General features: G+C 43.0%; 1 protein-coding gene across 1 annotated transcript; it reads right to left on the reverse strand.

Annotated features, from left to right (window-relative positions):
• Window positions 1-1,265: 1,265 nt before the first annotated feature.
• On the reverse strand, window positions 1,266-11,186 carry LOC104474196 (glutathione S-transferase 3). Its single transcript, XM_086743565.1, has 7 exons — window positions 11,139-11,186; window positions 9,355-9,461; window positions 6,193-6,244; window positions 5,309-5,441; window positions 3,884-4,025; window positions 2,608-2,739; window positions 1,266-2,048 (listed from the first exon to the last, which is right to left on the reverse strand). The coding sequence occupies exons 2-7, from the start codon at window positions 9,439-9,441 to the stop codon at window positions 1,905-1,907; spliced, it is 690 nt and encodes a 229-aa protein (XP_086599691.1). The 5' UTR covers window positions 9,442-9,461; window positions 11,139-11,186; the 3' UTR covers window positions 1,266-1,904.
• Window positions 11,187-16,695: the final 5,509 nt, after the last annotated feature.

A 16,695-nucleotide genomic window follows, 5' to 3' on the forward strand; every position in this document is an offset into this window, starting at 1 on the left:
ATCTATCAGTTCAGGCAGACCTGGAGCATTACAGGGGATGTCCACATTAGTGGTCCGAAATATGAGTACATTTTTAAAATGAATTTCTTAACTGTGCTTCAGCTCCCATCACAGTGTCATCTTGGAGTGTGCAAACTGGATTCTTTCTGGATTAAATTAAACTGAAAGATGTGCTCTAAAAGTGCACCAAATGCAGTTTAAATAGCATTCAGTCTGCACAATTGCTCTTAAGCTGGGCTGAAGTAACCCTGTTCCCAAACACATACAGTGTTGATGACAAGGTTTCGGTACCAATGGTTCCTCTGTTCACCTTCATTGCTACTGTGCCACCCTGTTTACTAAAAGGCATGGCCATCAGCTATTAGACTTGTCACCGACAAGTACTGGCAGAGAGTCACCTCCTGTGTTGCCTGCATCTTTGCTTGTGGAACATTTGTTTGAACAGCCTTACACCACAACTTTCCTCATATTCTGGAGAAAAAGTTCACTTAGCAAAGGAATTAAGATCAACAACTACAGGGTTTTCCAAACATTCTTAGTAAGCCAATCTGAGATTAAATCAAGAGCTAACTGTAGCTGCAATTAACATTAGGAAGGCAGGTGGCAGATAAGCCAGTGTAGGTCAATATAAACCTTGTGTTCCTGTCAATGAGGGAAAAGTATTCATAGTGCTGAGAACTTCAGTTGCGCTGAAGCTGGGGAGATTGATGACCTCTCAAGTGGGCAACTCATTCATCAAATATCAGATGAGTGTACTCACTGCATTCCAAGGTCAAGCAGCATCTTATTTCTCAACCCACAGCTAACACAGGAATTAAACAACGCCATTAGGGATTGAGCACAAGTCTCATCTTGTAAGCTATTTATAGTTCTATATTACTGATATAACAGATATGAATCCCCAAGATAGCATCCTTTTCAAAGCGTAAGTGTCACTTGCCAAAGTGATTAAAAACATTTGAAATTCCTTTGTCAAGGCATCTGCTGAAACCATAAATTAAAAAAAAAAAAGAGAGAGAGAAAGGGAAAGAAATAATATTTTGAGTTTTGCAGCTATTAGACCTTAGACAGGAACAATACCAGGTTTGTGTGATGGTTTACTACCTCTTCTTCACATCTCCCTCCTCTGGTTTATAAATACAAATGAAATACCTTTCCATGAGGCATATGGGTTAACAAGGATCCTCTTCATATCAAGTAAAAGAAAAGTAAAAATGAAGTTTGTAAGCCTCAACTTTCATTCATGAACCAACACGACAACATGAGCAAATTCGAAGTTTATTTTGTTAAAACAGATCCTATAAACACAGCAGTTACACAAAAATGCCATTTGTTAGTCAATCTGTTTCCTAATTCAGTAAAGCACAGCTTAATTGTAAAGGCACAATGCTGACACTTCAGCAGACAAGTCACTGATGTCCAGTACAACTGGCAAGAGACACACCTCCCTCCTACTTTCTTTAAAAACCACTTGTTTCATTTGCCCCCAGTGATATTAAAAACAATAAAGGCCTGAATTGGAAGCAACCATCATACAAAAATCTGATCTGGATCTCAGAAGAAAGTCCTCAGAAGTAGCAGAACATGCTAAAGCTGTCAGTCACCAACTCACACTTCTTTCTATTTTGCTGTTCCAAAAAGTCTCCAGGAAGACAGTATGCTTCCTGCCATTTCACTTGCTTAAAATTACCAGAAAAATGTCAGAAGAATGAAGGAAAAAAAATAGGCTAGTAGTATAGTGTTCTAAAAGATACCTGCCTACTGTATTTTGTATGAGAGAACATGAGATACTGCCCATTGAAAATCCTTCCAAACACCCCTTCACCTTCTCTCTGCAGTATAATTGCACACGTGCAATCTGATGGTTCTCTTTCTGGGCACAGCTGTTGTTTTAGCCAGGCACACTAATTCGCTTTTACGTCATAATACATGCGGAGAACTCTCCTCACGGTTTCCACGTATTTATCATCAGGAACAGGTTTTCTCTGGCTTCCTGGCTCTAAAAATTTCTTGATTGTGGGGATGTTGCTTACTCTCGCTTTAAATGCCTAAAAGGTAAACAGTAAGTACATGGTATTTACAGAACAGAAAGGAACACAAGAAAAAACAGTTTTACTGATTTGTGTAACATCCTTTAACAAGTTGTATGTGGAGGCAAGACAAAATATAGTTTTAGACAGGGATTAATTTTACTCTTCTTCATCTCAACCTTGTTATTTTAAACAGTAATAAAACAACCCTCTGTCCTATATTGATATGGAATGAATTGGAAACAGTTATCTGTGGTTTCAGATGTGTACTTTACTCAAATCACTTCTTGTGATCCAGAAAATATCTTCTGCTTACAGGTATCACAGAACTGGTACAGAGAGGGGGAAAAAAAAGAAGGGTGTATTTCTTCAGAACTGTACAGGGATTACTCCAGAAAATAACAGATTCTCTAGATGAAATATATTACAAGGTTCTTCCTAAAGCAAGCAGAGGAAAACTACAATGAAAGGGGAGTGGCAAATGCTGTGTTGTGTGTAGATAATTTCACAAAGCAAGACTTCAAAATATCATTTATCACATTTTCAGCCGTATGAGCATATTGTTAGTGTAAGGTACCTGTAACTGAGGAAAGCCTGAGAGCACGTCTGACTTCTTCTCTTCCACCATTAAAATGGCTTCAAGAAGATGAACATCTGCCCAGCTAAAATTGTTGCCAACAAGAAAGTCTCGCCCATGGTCTTTCAAAATCTAGAGGTGTCATAAATGAAAATGTTCAGATGTGGATAGCCAGTTGGGGTGATGTTTTCAAAATGTGCAGGTACACCTTCTTTGACAATACTCACTGCCTCTTCTTCTTTTCACCTTTCTCTCCTGTGCAACTAGGGATACTACTAGTGTGGGGGACGCGGGCTCAGCGCCTGCAGTCACTGATAATTTTACAGGATATCTATGAGCACTCCTCACAGCAGCAATCTAGAATCCCAAGATTTCTCTTACCCGTCCTTCCTTCCTACAGCCCTAGGTAACCCCACGTACTGGACAGGGTTAGATACCTCCTTGATATTCACTCTCTTCCAGCCTAATAAATCTTGAGTTTTTCTGTACATAGTTACAGCTTCAATGGGAAAATAGAGACTATAAAAGAGATATGATAAGCCTAAAGCATTTGGGCTAGGATGCAACAAGTGAAATCCAAGGCAGGATGAACTCTGGCAGTCATCTATAGGAGAGCTGCTATTTAAGTGGGAAACTGTCTTCCTTTTAGTGTTTAAAATAGAAAAGCAGCTATTTATGCCAGATCATCCCATCTGTGTATATTAATTTCCATTGAGAGCACGTGTTGGGTCTCATCTCTCAAAAGATTAGTTAGAGAAACACCAAGATTCTGGTATGACTTAAGCAGCAGACCACTCAGACTAGAAGACAGCAGTGATACCTGTGTACTACTGTGGTTAAAAAAACACAAAGATGCATTTGAAATGTTAAACAAAGCTGACAATTAGCTATTCCAAAACTGCACTGCCTTTGCAATGCAAGTTACATAGTTTCATTTCTCCTAAAAACAGGAAGTTGCTATTTTACCTATATATAGTTTACACATTCATTGGATTGTAACGGTTTTGAGTCAAAGAGGATACTTGGACCCTTCAGTCTGAATGTTGATGCTGCTCAGACCATGAAATCTCAGTTAGGAATGTCTGTGTTTAACCCATCCCAACCTGCCTCATACTGCTCTGCCCTCCCTCTGATCTCTCCAGCCTGCAGACAGTATGATGTCCTGGTTTAAAGTACTGTGCTGACACCTTTCTGTTTCTTCTGCTTTTGGTAAAATACCCAGTGTTCCCACTGTTATTATTCCAGAATAATGGAAGGAAATGATCCTCCTACATACCTTTTCATACGCTGGGAAATACCTGCTTGTTGCCTTTTGAACTATAACAGCACGTTGCTTCTCTTTATCCTCAGCAGATAAGAATGGGAACATCAAAATTAAGCCCATAAGGTCATCAGTTCCTCCAACATACATATCAATCCTTAAAACCAAAGCAAACAAAGACTTTAAATAAGAAGGTATCTTCATAAGCAGAGTTTTCTTAGATTTGTGTTGTGATAATAAAAGTTGAATTTCCTACTCCCTTAAGGAAAATTATTTTTGCAGTTAAAAAAAAATACGTCACAGTCTGAGTCTCACTCATATTTGTAGTGTTTTGGCACTTGTCTCATTGTGCAGGATTAAACAAGATTCTACAGAGGTTAAAAAAGTTTAACTTTGGTGTCACAGATCACCTTTGAATCACCCAACAAATACACAGCACCACAAGATTAACCCCCAGCTGGCTTAATCACCTGACTGTATCCCATCTTCAGGCTTTCATTCAAAGTCCAAGTAGTGCCAAATAGATTAATAATTGGGTTGAAAACCTGAAGTCTACCACGTTCCACATCTAGCTAAATTATTAGTACAGCAGTTCTTCAGATCATCCCTTTTATCCATTTTCCAGAGCTCTGACAGCACATTTTGTACTGTAGACAAATCCTCATGAACACTAATAAAATACCTGGTAAAACAGTCTAACAAAATTTTCTAACCATCCTATGTTTAAGAGATTGGAGTTCCTGCTGTGTAATAAAACTAATTGCAGTTTTTGTTGTCATGCAACAGCTTCTCGAAAAAGCCTCTAAGTATTAAACATGTGCAATAAGAAGCTATCAGATATTCCTGCACGCCTTAGTGTATGCCACCTTCTCACCTGCATCGATCCAGTCTTCCAAAACTGTACTTTCACAGTGTACAAAACCCAACTATCTAAAGTACTTAAATCTGGAGCTAATCACAGCAAGCCTTCCTCGAAACACTGAAACTAGGAATTTTTCAACAGCTTTTAGCTATTCTCTCCTTAACTCACAAAGATCTAAACCATACACTTTTTACAATGCTGTGGTACACCATGCAATCAAAGATAACATCAACGACAGATCTTATTTTGCAGCCAAAAGTTAAAAACTAACCATTGCTTTCCAAAAAGTTTTCTGTTTACAAAATTAGTTCAGCATTTACATGCCACTCACCTCTCAAATACCTATGTCAAGCTGTATTAATCTTTTACTAACGCACAATAAACCTCTGCCTCAAATATTTTTATGTAAATTAAAACAAATCACTTGTCTTGCATCTAACTGTGGCCTGTCAGGATCACTGCAAGTTGTGTGTCACTGAGGAACACAGCTGATTCTCTGGGTATGCAACTAGGCAATTAGTTCTAAATGTATCTAAGCTACTCTAATAAATTCAAGAAGAGTAGTACTGTTACAGTACAGGGCTCTCTCCTTCAGGTCTTTCCCATAGAGATTGTATTTCCCTGCTATATAGTTGAGGATGGCTCTGGTCTGCACCATCTTCATCCCATCGATCTCAACCAGGGGCACTTGCTGGAACAGCAGGGATCCACCTGAAGGGAAAGCCACACATTATTCTACTGGATTTAGTAACTCCACATCAGATTTCTTGCTGTCTTGAGAAGATCATTACTTTTATGGTGAGCTTGCTGTGGGTAGTCGTTATATTAAACTGAGGTTCTTCCATGCAAACAATAAATTACAGTGGTACAGACAAATTAAACTGCAGAACACAATTATTATGGATTGATATCCTTGCCTTAAAAAAAAATTCACTGATGTTCCAGTGAGGACTGTGTACAGCAGCTTTTATGTTGAAACTGAAATACAGTGGAGACAATCACACTAAACATATAAACTGAGTTAAAAGTGTCTAATTCTAAATACATTTTAAAAATTCTGTTCTATTATTTAAAACTTAGTTGAAGCAAACATCAGATTCACAAATTTCTCCCTTATAACCAGTATCTTAAGTTAAATCAGGACCTTCAATGAAGTTTTAGGATAAGTTTTGGCAAGTTACTGAAGCCTAGGGTAAGTTTGTGGGACTAGATGGGACATGTAGACAAATGGAGAACAGAACAAGCCAGAGGCCTGGGAAGCTCTCCAGGTTGGAAAAATATTCAATTTCCAATTGCATCTGTCCACATATGGGAAAAAAATCAGTCTCAGCAGCTGTTCACAGCTTCCCGTTTTATTCTCCTCTCTGCTGTGCAGAAAGAAAGTCCCACACAGTCTTCAAAGTCTTCTTTTAGACTACGTAAAGTCTGGTCACACTTTCCTTGAGGTTTCACACGGACTCACCTTGCAGGAGCTTCTCATACTGCTCTCGAGTTTCCAAAAACTCTTCTTCAAACTGACAAAAGAGAATGAGGAAGAAGAGGAAATTAGCATCTTCTGACATTTCAGGAACAGGTAAACTTTTTCAGCATCATAGAACTAAGAAAATATACATCATGGTTTCTTCCAGTCCAGATATGGCTCTAAGGGGGAAAATTCCAAGGGCAGAAGCACTGACAAAGCCTCTTGGACTGTCATACTTGACAAATGCTGCTAAAGGCAACTCTAGCAGAAAAACAGGAGTGAGGATGGTTTGTTGGGTATTGAACAGGCAATTTAATGTGAGACAGTCAATAACACAGATTAGGTTGACCTTAAAATGTTTTCTGGTATGTGGGATATTTTAATTTGGGAGCTAGACAGGAATAAATTCTTAGAAAATTAAAACAAAGCTTTTACAAAATAATGTAAAAATATTTTGCCCTGCTGGAAGTCTACTACAGAAGAAAGTTTAGGACACTTAAAGATTAATTGTTCACTGGATGAGAAACAAAAATACACAGAATTACCTGTGATCAGAATGATGGACCATTCAATATGGTTGAGGATGGCTGGTCCAATTGGTACTACTTTTGGAGGAATTCAGTTCAAGATACCAGAGTTACAATCATAGAATCATAGAATGGTTTGGGTTGAAACGGACCTTTAAAGGTCATCTAGTCCAATCCCCCTGCAAGGAGCAGGGACATCCCCGACCCGACTAGATCAGGTTGCTCAGAGCCTCATCCAGCCTGGCCTTGAACGTTTCCAGGGACGGGGCATCCACCACCTCCCTGGGCAACCTGTTCCAGTGTTCCACCACCCTCATTGGAAAAAGTTTATTCCTGATGTCTAATCTAAATCTACCTCCTTCTACTTTAAAAGCATTACCTCTTGTCCTATCGTAACAGGCCTTGGTAAAAAAACTGTCCCCATCTGTCTTACAAGCCCCCTTAAGGGGGCGGGGGGGGGGCTTAAAGAGTGGGTTGGTGGTGGGGGGAAGCTGGAAGGCTGCTATGAGGTCTCCCCAGAGCCTTCTCTTCTCCAGGCTGAACAGCCCCAACTTTCTCAGCCTGTCCTCATATGAGAGGTGCTCCAGCCCTCTGATCATCTTTGTGGCCCTGCTCTGACAGGTCCGTGCCTTTTTTGTGCTGGAGACTCCAGAGCTGGACACAGTACTCCAGGTGGGGTCTCACTAGGGCAGAGTAGAGGGGCAGAATCACCTCCCTTGACCTGCTGGCCACGCTTCTTTTGATGCAGCCCTGGATGCAGTTGGTTTTCTGGGCTGCAAGTGAATATTGCCGGCTCATGTTGAGCTTCTCACCAATCAACACACCCAAGTCCTTCTCCTCAAGGCTGCTGTCAATCCATTCTCTGCCAGTCTGTATCTGTGCTTGGGATTGCCCCGACCCATGTGCAGGACCTTGCACTTGGCCTGGTTGAACTTCATGATGTTTGCATGGGCCCAACTCTCCAGCCTGTCAAGGTCCCTCTGAACAGCATCCCTCCCTTCCAGCGTGTTGACCGCCCCACAAAACACAGATGCATCTCATCAGGTCCTATGGACTTGTGCACCTTCAGGTTCCTTAGATGGTCTCGAACCTGATCTTCTCCTACAGTGAGAGTTTCTTCATTCTCCCAGTCCTTGTCTTTGCCTTCTGCGATTTTGGCAATGTGGGCAGAGCCCTCGCTGGTGAAGACTGAGGCAAAAAAGTGGTTGAGTACGTCAGCCTTCTCCATGTCCTGGGTAACCAGGTCTCCCATTTCCTTACGGAGAGGGCCCACATTCTCTCTGGTCTTCCTTTTATCCCCAACGTACCTATAGAAGCTTTTATTTTTGTCCTTGATGTCCCTGACCAGATTTAATTCTATCAGGGCTTTAGCCTTCCTTACCTGATCCCTGGCTGCTCAAACAATTTCTGTATATTCCTCCCAGGCTACCTGTCCTTGCTTCCGCCCTCTGTCGGCTTCCTTTTTTTAACTCCCAAGGATCCATCCTCAGACAACCTCTCTCAACTTCTGTGCAATTTATGTTAACAATTAAGACTTACTACAGTATGGAAACCCCAGAAGATTCGGCAGACTAATACAGTGCCAATGTTCAACCATAGTAAGTGCGATCACAGAGTCTAAAATTCAGAATGCAAGTTTCTGTTAATAAAAGCTGGGAAAAGAATATCCCAGGGAAAAATGTGATAAATGGTACGTGTAAACAGGTTTTTTTTTAAATTATTTTTTTTAACTTAAAAATTTAACTCACTCACTCTTTTTAATTTTTTTTTTTTTAAAGACAGAGTTATTTAAAACACAGGAACAGCTGATGCAGGGAAGCAGCCAGTTTTGTCTTCTGCAGGGCTTTCAGATAAAGACTGGTGGTCTTTTTAAAAACTTGGGTTCCTTGTCTCAGTACAGGGGTAACCGTATGAAGTGCAACAGTCTACTACGCAAAAGAGGACACTCAGAGCAACTACTAGTCCTTCCTGTCTTCAAGTTGAATTATCAGGTTATCATCAAGATAGACAACAAGTAAATTATATCCCATTAAAATATTTTTTTTTAAGTGGTGTCTTGCTTCTGTAGTTTACCCAAATATTTTTCTTCCTGCTCTGAGATTTCTAACTTCCGTATACATGTAGGTCAGTTTGCTCACTTCACCCCGTTAAGCCTCATCTAAATGAAGGAAGTAAGACAAAATATATTTTGTGCTATAGCCTATTGTGGACGACGCAGACAGTGGAGTGAAAAATAAAATAAAAACCTGTGTTTGGGCATCCAGCTGAAAACAGAAAAACTAGAGAAAGCAAATTTGTTGCTGTTTTGCTTAGCACAGATCACACTTGTTATGCTAGGAATGCATCTATCATTCAGCTCAACAGCTCTGGGTCAGTAATTGAATGCTTAATTAAGCATTGCACATTCTTGCATTAAGCAAGAAACCAGTTTACAGTGTCACTGTTGAGAAGACATGCAACTTGAAGCTATACTTTTGTGTGCCTAAAGTAAGTGTTTAATTATACAAAATAGCCAATGCTCACTTACAATTGCGTCTTTGGGTGCCTTTTCTTTTTTTTTGGTTAATAACCCTTGATCTGCCTCAAAGACAAGGTTATCAAAGTGCAGCTTAAAGTTAAAAACACTAAAACAAACCTCGACCCCAGCTGCAGCTAACAACCAGCGAATTGACTCCATTTTGCCTCTTCCATCAAAGTAGTAAAGTTTTGGTTTTCCAGCCATGACTTCAAACTTCCCGTTACCTAAAACAGTTATAAAAGATAATAAGTTAATAATGATACAAAAATCTAATGGCAGCTGGAATAATGGTTTACAGGTCACTCACACGACAAAAATTTAAGTTACTTTTTGACAAAATATTTCAGGAAAGTTTCAGTCTAAACTGATTTGGTTTTAAAGCTGCACAGTCAAGCAACAGTATTTAACAGTCTTTTCATTCCCCTGAAATTCAGGAAAAGTAAGCAGCAAGCTGCTAAGTAGGAGATAACAGGAAAAAATAAAGTTACCACTAAGAAAATCCTTAAAACTTTTAGAAAAAGTAAGTTTTAGCACTAGAGTTAATCAATCACCACTGTAAACAAAGTTTTGATCAAAGGGGAGAAGAGGCAGCAGACAGTTTTTTAACATCTGGCAGTCCTATTATGAAAAACTGCCAAAAGTATCTAAACATTAACTCTGGGCATACTCAGGTGAAGAACGGGAACATATTTTCAAAGCCTGATACTCTTCTTTCTAGCTGTGGTGATCCAGGCTAAGTATGTGATCCAGAATCAGCAGAAACTTTGAAGGAATGGCCAGTTCCTTCTCGTAATAATCCAGGCTAAAATACAAAGAGTCAAACTGTTGCACTACTTATCTTCTACTGGTTGCCTTTCACTCTATTAATAAACCCTGTTGGAAAGTAAAACTTTATAGACTTTTCAGCTGATGAAATACACCATGCTTTGCAAGCAGCACTTATTTCTAGAATGGCTTCATAAACGAGGCTGTTAATCTCTATTTTTTTAAATAGACCAGCGTTTAGGTGTCAGCAGGAACTGGAATTCCACTCTGGAGCCATAAGCCAAAGAACCATCAAATGTCATCCTACTGGCATGTCGCATGCAGAACCCCGTCACAGCAACTCCCTGCTGCAACCGAGAGCCGTTTTCCCTCTGCAGGGAGATTTCTCATCACTCCAATCCACAGCCCAAGGAATCCTGGAAAAGAGCCTGTTGGCACGCAAACAATAACCTCCAGTTCCTAGTGTGGCAAAACCTCCCTCCTAAATGGAGCAGAAAAGCAGCCATGGAAAGTTCTCGAGTGCACAGGAGGCAGTGATCCGCCTGTCAGCCAGCAGGCACGGAAACAGAACACAGAATCACAGAATCAGAGAATCATAGAACGGTTTGGGTTGGAAGGGACCTTCAAAGGTCATCTAGTCCAACCCCCCCTGCAAGAAGCACGGACACAGGAGTGTTTCTGGCCACGGGAACTCAAATGAATTCAAATTAAAAAAAAAAAAATCATCTAAAGGGCTCGTTGGCCCTTCACGCCTGCTGGGGGGCCTCCATTTCTCCTCCGGAGAGTCGCTGGGAGCGCAAACCCTGCTGAGGAGTGTCTGGACGGCCAAGAAACAGGAGAGGGCAGGAGAGCGGCCACTCCTGACTGCCCTGCATGGTGTAACGCCAACCCTGGAGCACAGTCCCCTGCTCCACTGAGCCGAACTGGGCCAAGCAGAGCCAGGCAGGGAGGGACCGAAGCGAGCTGGCCCGAACAGAGATGAGTGGAGCCGAACTAGACAGAGCGGAGATATACAGAGCGGAACTGAGCTAGACAGAGCGGAGCCGAGCTAGACAGAGCGGAGCGGAGCAGAGCGGAGCGAGCCGAGCCGAGCCGACCCGAGCTAGATAGAGCGGAGCGAGCCGAGCCGAGCCTACCTGTCCCGCCAGCAGCCGCAGGCGAAGGCGGAGGGGCGGTGTTCGGGGGCGGAGCGAAGAGCGGTGTGGGCGGTGCGAGGCGGGCCGGACACCAATAGAAAGGCGTAAGTTTGCATATTTCGCGGAGGCTTGTGGGACAGCAGAGGCGGCGGGCCAGGCGCGCGCAGGTCGGGCAGGGTTTGTGCCGGCGCGCTCCGCGGCCGGCCGGAGACGGGGCGGCGGGGCGCGTGCTCGCCGGGCGGGCGCGGGCGGGGGCGGCGTGCGCGCCGGGTCGCCGCGAGCTCGAGGCGGCCGCGTTCGGGAGCGTTATAAGGCCGCGCGGCCCGCGTGGGGCTCGGGATGTGAGGGCGATCTGGCTGCGACATCTGTCACCCCATCGATCGCCAGGGTTGATTCGGCCGATCTGGTTGGCTAGGCGGGTGTCCCCTTCCTCCCTCACCGCTCCGTGTGCGTCCCTCCCGAAGCTGCGCGCTCGGTCGAAGAGGACGACCTTCCCCGATAGTGCCGTGCCGTTCAGCGGTCAAGGGTATACGCTAGCTGCGCTCCCCTGCCACAACCTCCACCCCAGCGCAAGGGCCACCGGTAGGAGACGTAGGGTAGGCAAGCTTCCAACACTGCAGACACATCCAAGTGAGGCGCTGCACGGGGCAGTCTGCCATTCTTTTACACCCACGGTCGCCAGAAATCGGGAATCCAAACCCCCTAACACCTAATAGCAGTGTTAAGAAGCAGGCATTCTTTATTACAGCGCTGGATGCACGGGGGATTGCTCCTCCGAACTCGCATCCCCACTTAAGCAACAGGTACCAGATTTATGCATTGTACATATACATATTCATAGAATTCCCGGAGACTTGGTTACATAGTCATTAGTTCTTCGAGAAATCATTACAACAAGTTTCCACCCACATGAGGCAGGTGGACTGTACAGTCCATTGGTCTGGTGTTGGTGCCTTCTTCACTGAGCGTAGCGAATCCAAGGCTCAATCCCTTCCACCTTCAATGCAGTGTATGTTGTCAACAGCACTGGGTGAGGTCCTTTCCACTTTTCCTGTAGTGGCTCAGAGTTCCAGATTTTCACATACAGAAAGTCTCCTGGTTGATACTGATGCACAGGAGTGTCCAGGGCAAGTGGTCCCATCAGTACTATATGCTGTCAAAGAGCTGTCAAAGTTTTTTCTAAAGAGACCAAATACGTTTTCAAATCTGTTTCCCCTTTGATTTTTGTATCTCCTGGAATCAATGGCAATTGATATGGCTTTCCATATAGTACCTCATGAGGGCTTACCCCATCCCCCGACCTTGACTGTATTCTAATTCTCAAGAGGGTGAAACATAATGCTCGAGGCCACTTTAAAGAGGTTTCTTGGCATGGAGCATGGCCAGCAGGTTGAGGGAGGTGATTCTCGCCCTCTACTCTGCCCTGGTGAGACCCCACCTGGAGTACTGTGTCCAGTTCTGGAGCCCCCAGCACAAGAAGGACATGGACCAGTTGGAGAAGGTCCAGAGGAGGGCCACAAAAATGATCAGAGGGCTGGAGCACCTTTCCTATGAGGACAGGCTGAGAGAGTTGGGGCTGTTCAGCCTGGAGAAGAGGAGGCTCCAGGGAGACCTGATAGTGATCTTTCAGTACCTCAAGGGGGCCTACAAGAAAGATGGGGAGAGGCTGTTCAGCAGGGCGTGTTGTGATAGGACGAGGGGTAATGGTTTCAGAATAGAGGGGGGTAGATTTAGATTGGATAATAGGAAAAAATTTTTTAGAATGCGAGTTGTAGAACACTGGAACAGGTTGCCCAGAGAGGTGGTAGATGCCCCACCCCTGGAAACGTTCAAGGCCAGGCTGGATGAGGCTCTGAGCAACCTGATCTAGTCGGGGATGTCCCTGCTCCTTGCAGGTGCGTTGGACTAGATGACCTTTGAAAGTCCCTTCCAACTCTAACGATTCTATGATATTTTACTAATTTGCCTTTTCAGTGTCTGATTCATTCTTTCTACTTTTCTGCTAGATTGCCGTCTCCATGGAGTGTGTAAGTCCCATTTAATACCCCAAATTTTACTTAACTGTTGTATATCATCTGCTACAAAATGTGGTCCCCTATCTGAGGACATCCCTATCCGCACCCCAAACCTTGGAATTATTTATTTCAACAATATCTTGACCACTTCTCTGGCCTTGTTTGTGCAGCATGGGAAGTCTTCTGGCCAGCCTGAAAAAGCATCAATTAGTACCAATAAATATCTGTAACCGCTTTGTCTAGGTAATTCAGAAAAATGGATTTCCCAGTGGTCCCCAGGGGAGTTTCCTTGTTTAAGAGTACCAGAAGGGGCCCTCCTTTGATTTAAAGGATTATTTTTCAAGCATGTTTGGCATTTTGCTGTTACTGATTTTATTATTCCAGTCATTCCCACGCAAATCATCAGTTTTTGTAAATCTGCTATCATTGGTTCAGTTCCCCACTGTGTCTCTCTGTGTTTTTCTTCAGCTATTTTTTATCATTATCTGTGGAGTAACAATGGCCTGTCGAGTGGGGGTTACCCACCATCCATTCTCATTTTCTGTTGCCTTTAGCTGCTGTGCCAATAATTTATCTAACTTACCATAATTTGGTTATGAGGTTGGAAGTTTTACCGGTTTTACTGGTACTAGGGTAAGAATGCCTTTCTCCACCACCTCCTTTGCAGTTTTATCAGCCAATTGATTGCCTGCATTTACCACTGTTTGTCCAAATTTACGTGCCTTGCAGTGCATCACTGCCTCTCCCTTAGGCTGCTGGACATCCTCAAGGAGTTGAAGGATTTCTTCCTTATATTTGACGCGCAGTCCTTGAGCTGATAATAATCCCCTTTCCTTCCAGATTGCTCCATGTGCGTGGATTACACCGAATGCATATTTTGAATCACTCCAAATATTTGCCTGCTTATCTTTAGAAACCTTCAAGGCCTGTTCCAAAGCCACTAACTCTGCTTTCTGCACTGATGAGTGTGCAGGTAGGGCTTCAGCTTTTATTACCTGGGTGGTGGTGACCACAGCATCTCCTGCCTTTCATTTTCCATTGTGGACAAAACTGCTTTCATCTGTGAACAGCTCCAAATCAGGTTTGGTCAGTGGCTCATCCTTTAGGTCCTGTCGGCTAGAATATGCTTGTTCAATAGTTTGCAGACAATCATTATTTAGAGGCTCAGAGCTTTTTATTTCAGAACTCAAAAACGTTGCTGAATTTACTGCTGTAGTAGTTTCAAGTTCCACACCATCTTGTTCCAAGAGGATGACTTGGTATTTGAGCATGTGGCTCGGGGACAACCAATGCCCTCCTTTTTGTTCCAGGACAGAAATTACCATATATGAGATATAAACCTTCTGCCCCATGGTCAATTTTCTGGCTTCTTGAATGCAAAGTACAGCTGCAGCCACAGCTCATAAACATTCAGGCCATCTTTTACTAACATGTCCAGTGTTTAGAGAAATACCCAACTGCCCATTTCCAAGTTCCCAACTTTTGGGTGAGCACACCTAAGGCAAGGTGTTGTCTCTCACATACAAACAGTTCAAAAGGTTTTGATAAATCTGGGAGACCCAACGGAGGTACAGACATTAAAGCTTTCTTTAAATCCTTAAAGGCTGTCTGGCATCCAGGTGTCCATAAGAGGTGATTCTCCTGAGATCCTTTTAAAACTTCATAGAGAGGCTTTACTAATAATCCATAATTGAGGATCCACAACCGACACCACCCAACCATGCCCAAAAATGTTCGCAGCTCCCGTGTCATTCCTGCCTCTGGGATTTGACAGATTGCCTCTTTCCTATCTGCCCCCAGTTTTCTCTGTCCTTGGGAAATTTCAAAGACCAAATATATCACAGTCTTTTTTCCAGTCTGGGCCTTACCTCTCAATACTTGGTATCCTGCTTGTCCCAAAAAGGTCAGCAAGTTGATTGTTACCTGCAGGCAATCCTCCCAAGATTCTGTCACAATTAGGCTATCAAATACATACTGTAATATGATTCCTTCTAAATTTTTCCTCTTCTACAGCTCTAATTCTTTTGCCAATTGGTTGCCAAATATTGGTGGGCTGTTTTTAAATCCTTAACACCATCCAGGTTAGTTGAGTCCTTCGTCTGGTGGTGGGGTCTTCCCATTCAAAGGCAAATATTGCCTGGCTATTTTTATCTAGAGGTATGCAGAAGAAAGCGTCCTTGAGGTCTAGCACAGTAAACCATTTATGTTTTTCCTTTAAGGATGTTAGCAAGGTATAGGAGTTAGCCACTACTGGGTGAATGTCTTGTTCAATTTGATTCACCGCTTTCAAATCTTGGACTAACCTATCTTCCCCGTTTGGCTTTTTCACTGGTAATATTGGAGTATTATATTCTGATTCACATTCTATTAATAATCCATACTTTAAAAACTTTGTTATTAATTCTTCCAACCCCTTCCACTTCCCACTTAATAGGATATTGGTTTTGTCTTACCAGCTTGCTTCCAGGCTTTAAGGCAACTTTTACCGGTTCCGCTAATTTAGATCAGCCTGGGATTCCGCTGGCCCATACCAAAGGTATTATTGCATTTTCCACTTCTGTAGGAATTTCCTTTGTCGCAGGTATGTCCTGTAACATAAAAAACTTCACCTCTACTGCTTTTGACTCAGGTATTAACAACTGAGTTTCTTCATTGATTGCAGCTTTAACGGGAGTTGCTGGGAGAGGAAGAGTAGGGAGAGTCAGAACAGGCAGAAGAAGGGGAAGGGGAAGGGTGCTGCCAGGAAGGGTAGCACGTCCATTTAGAAGTCCCCGATTAGCAGAAGATCAACGCACTATCTGTAAAGAGAAGGGGCATTGGAAAAGGGAATGCCCCAAACTGGGAGAATTGGATCCTTCACTACAGGCAATTAAATTGATGACTTTAAATGATGATGACTGAAGGGGGCTGGGGGAATCAGCCCCAGCAGAATCCCTGGTTACATTGAAGCTGTGGAATGATGAAGTAGAATTTTATAGTTCTTGCAGTTTCTTTCTAATGTCTGGGGCTGATTGTGCCATAAAGACGCCTGCAAATTGTACCGCTTCCTCAGGTCTCTCTGGGTCCAAATTAGTATATTTTCTAGCAGTTATTTTTAATCTCTCCACAAATGCAGATGGGGATTCATGAGGTTCTGGCTCAATGTCATATAACTTAGGCCAATTAATTGCTTTTGGCATGGCGTGTCTAATGCCAAATAAAATCCATCTTTGATATCTTGTCAACAGCCCTCGGGATCCTGGCTGATTAGGATCCCACTTCAGGTCCACAGCAGGGAAGTTTTGATCTACTGTCCCCTGCAAATCCCCATTTGCATGTGCCCCTTCTACCTGTCTCCAAGCAGCACTAAGCACCATCCTTTTCTCTGTACTGTCCAGTAACATAACCATTATGACCTGCAAATCATTCCAGTCAGAATCCTGAGTTCCGATGATAATTTCAAACACTTTAGCAACTCTGTCTGCATCTTCCCGGTAGATACCAGCTGTCTCTTTCCAAGATCTTAAATCACTTATAGAAAAGGGAACCTTTACTGTTACTGG

The sequence above is a fragment of the Chlamydotis macqueenii genome, chromosome 3, assembly GCF_036417535.1.
Source record: "Chlamydotis macqueenii isolate bChlMac1 chromosome 3, bChlMac1.mat, whole genome shotgun sequence".
In the NCBI taxonomy this organism is placed as follows: Eukaryota; Metazoa; Chordata; class Aves; order Otidiformes; family Otididae; genus Chlamydotis; species Chlamydotis macqueenii.

Excerpts from the sequence above, each read along its gene's own strand:
- LOC104474196 (XM_086743565.1), bottom strand. The coding sequence starts at position 9,441 with ATGGCTGGAAAACCAAAACTTTACTACTTTGATGGAAGAGGCAAAATG. Across the intron at positions 4,026-5,308 it reads GACCTGAAGGAGAGAGCCCT|GATTGATATGTATGTTGGAG; the intron begins GTACTGTAACAG and ends TTTGGTTTTAAG. Across the intron at positions 2,049-2,607 it reads CAGGCTTTCCTCAGTTACAG|GCATTTAAAGCGAGAGTAAG; the intron begins GTACCTTACACT and ends TTTACCTTTTAG.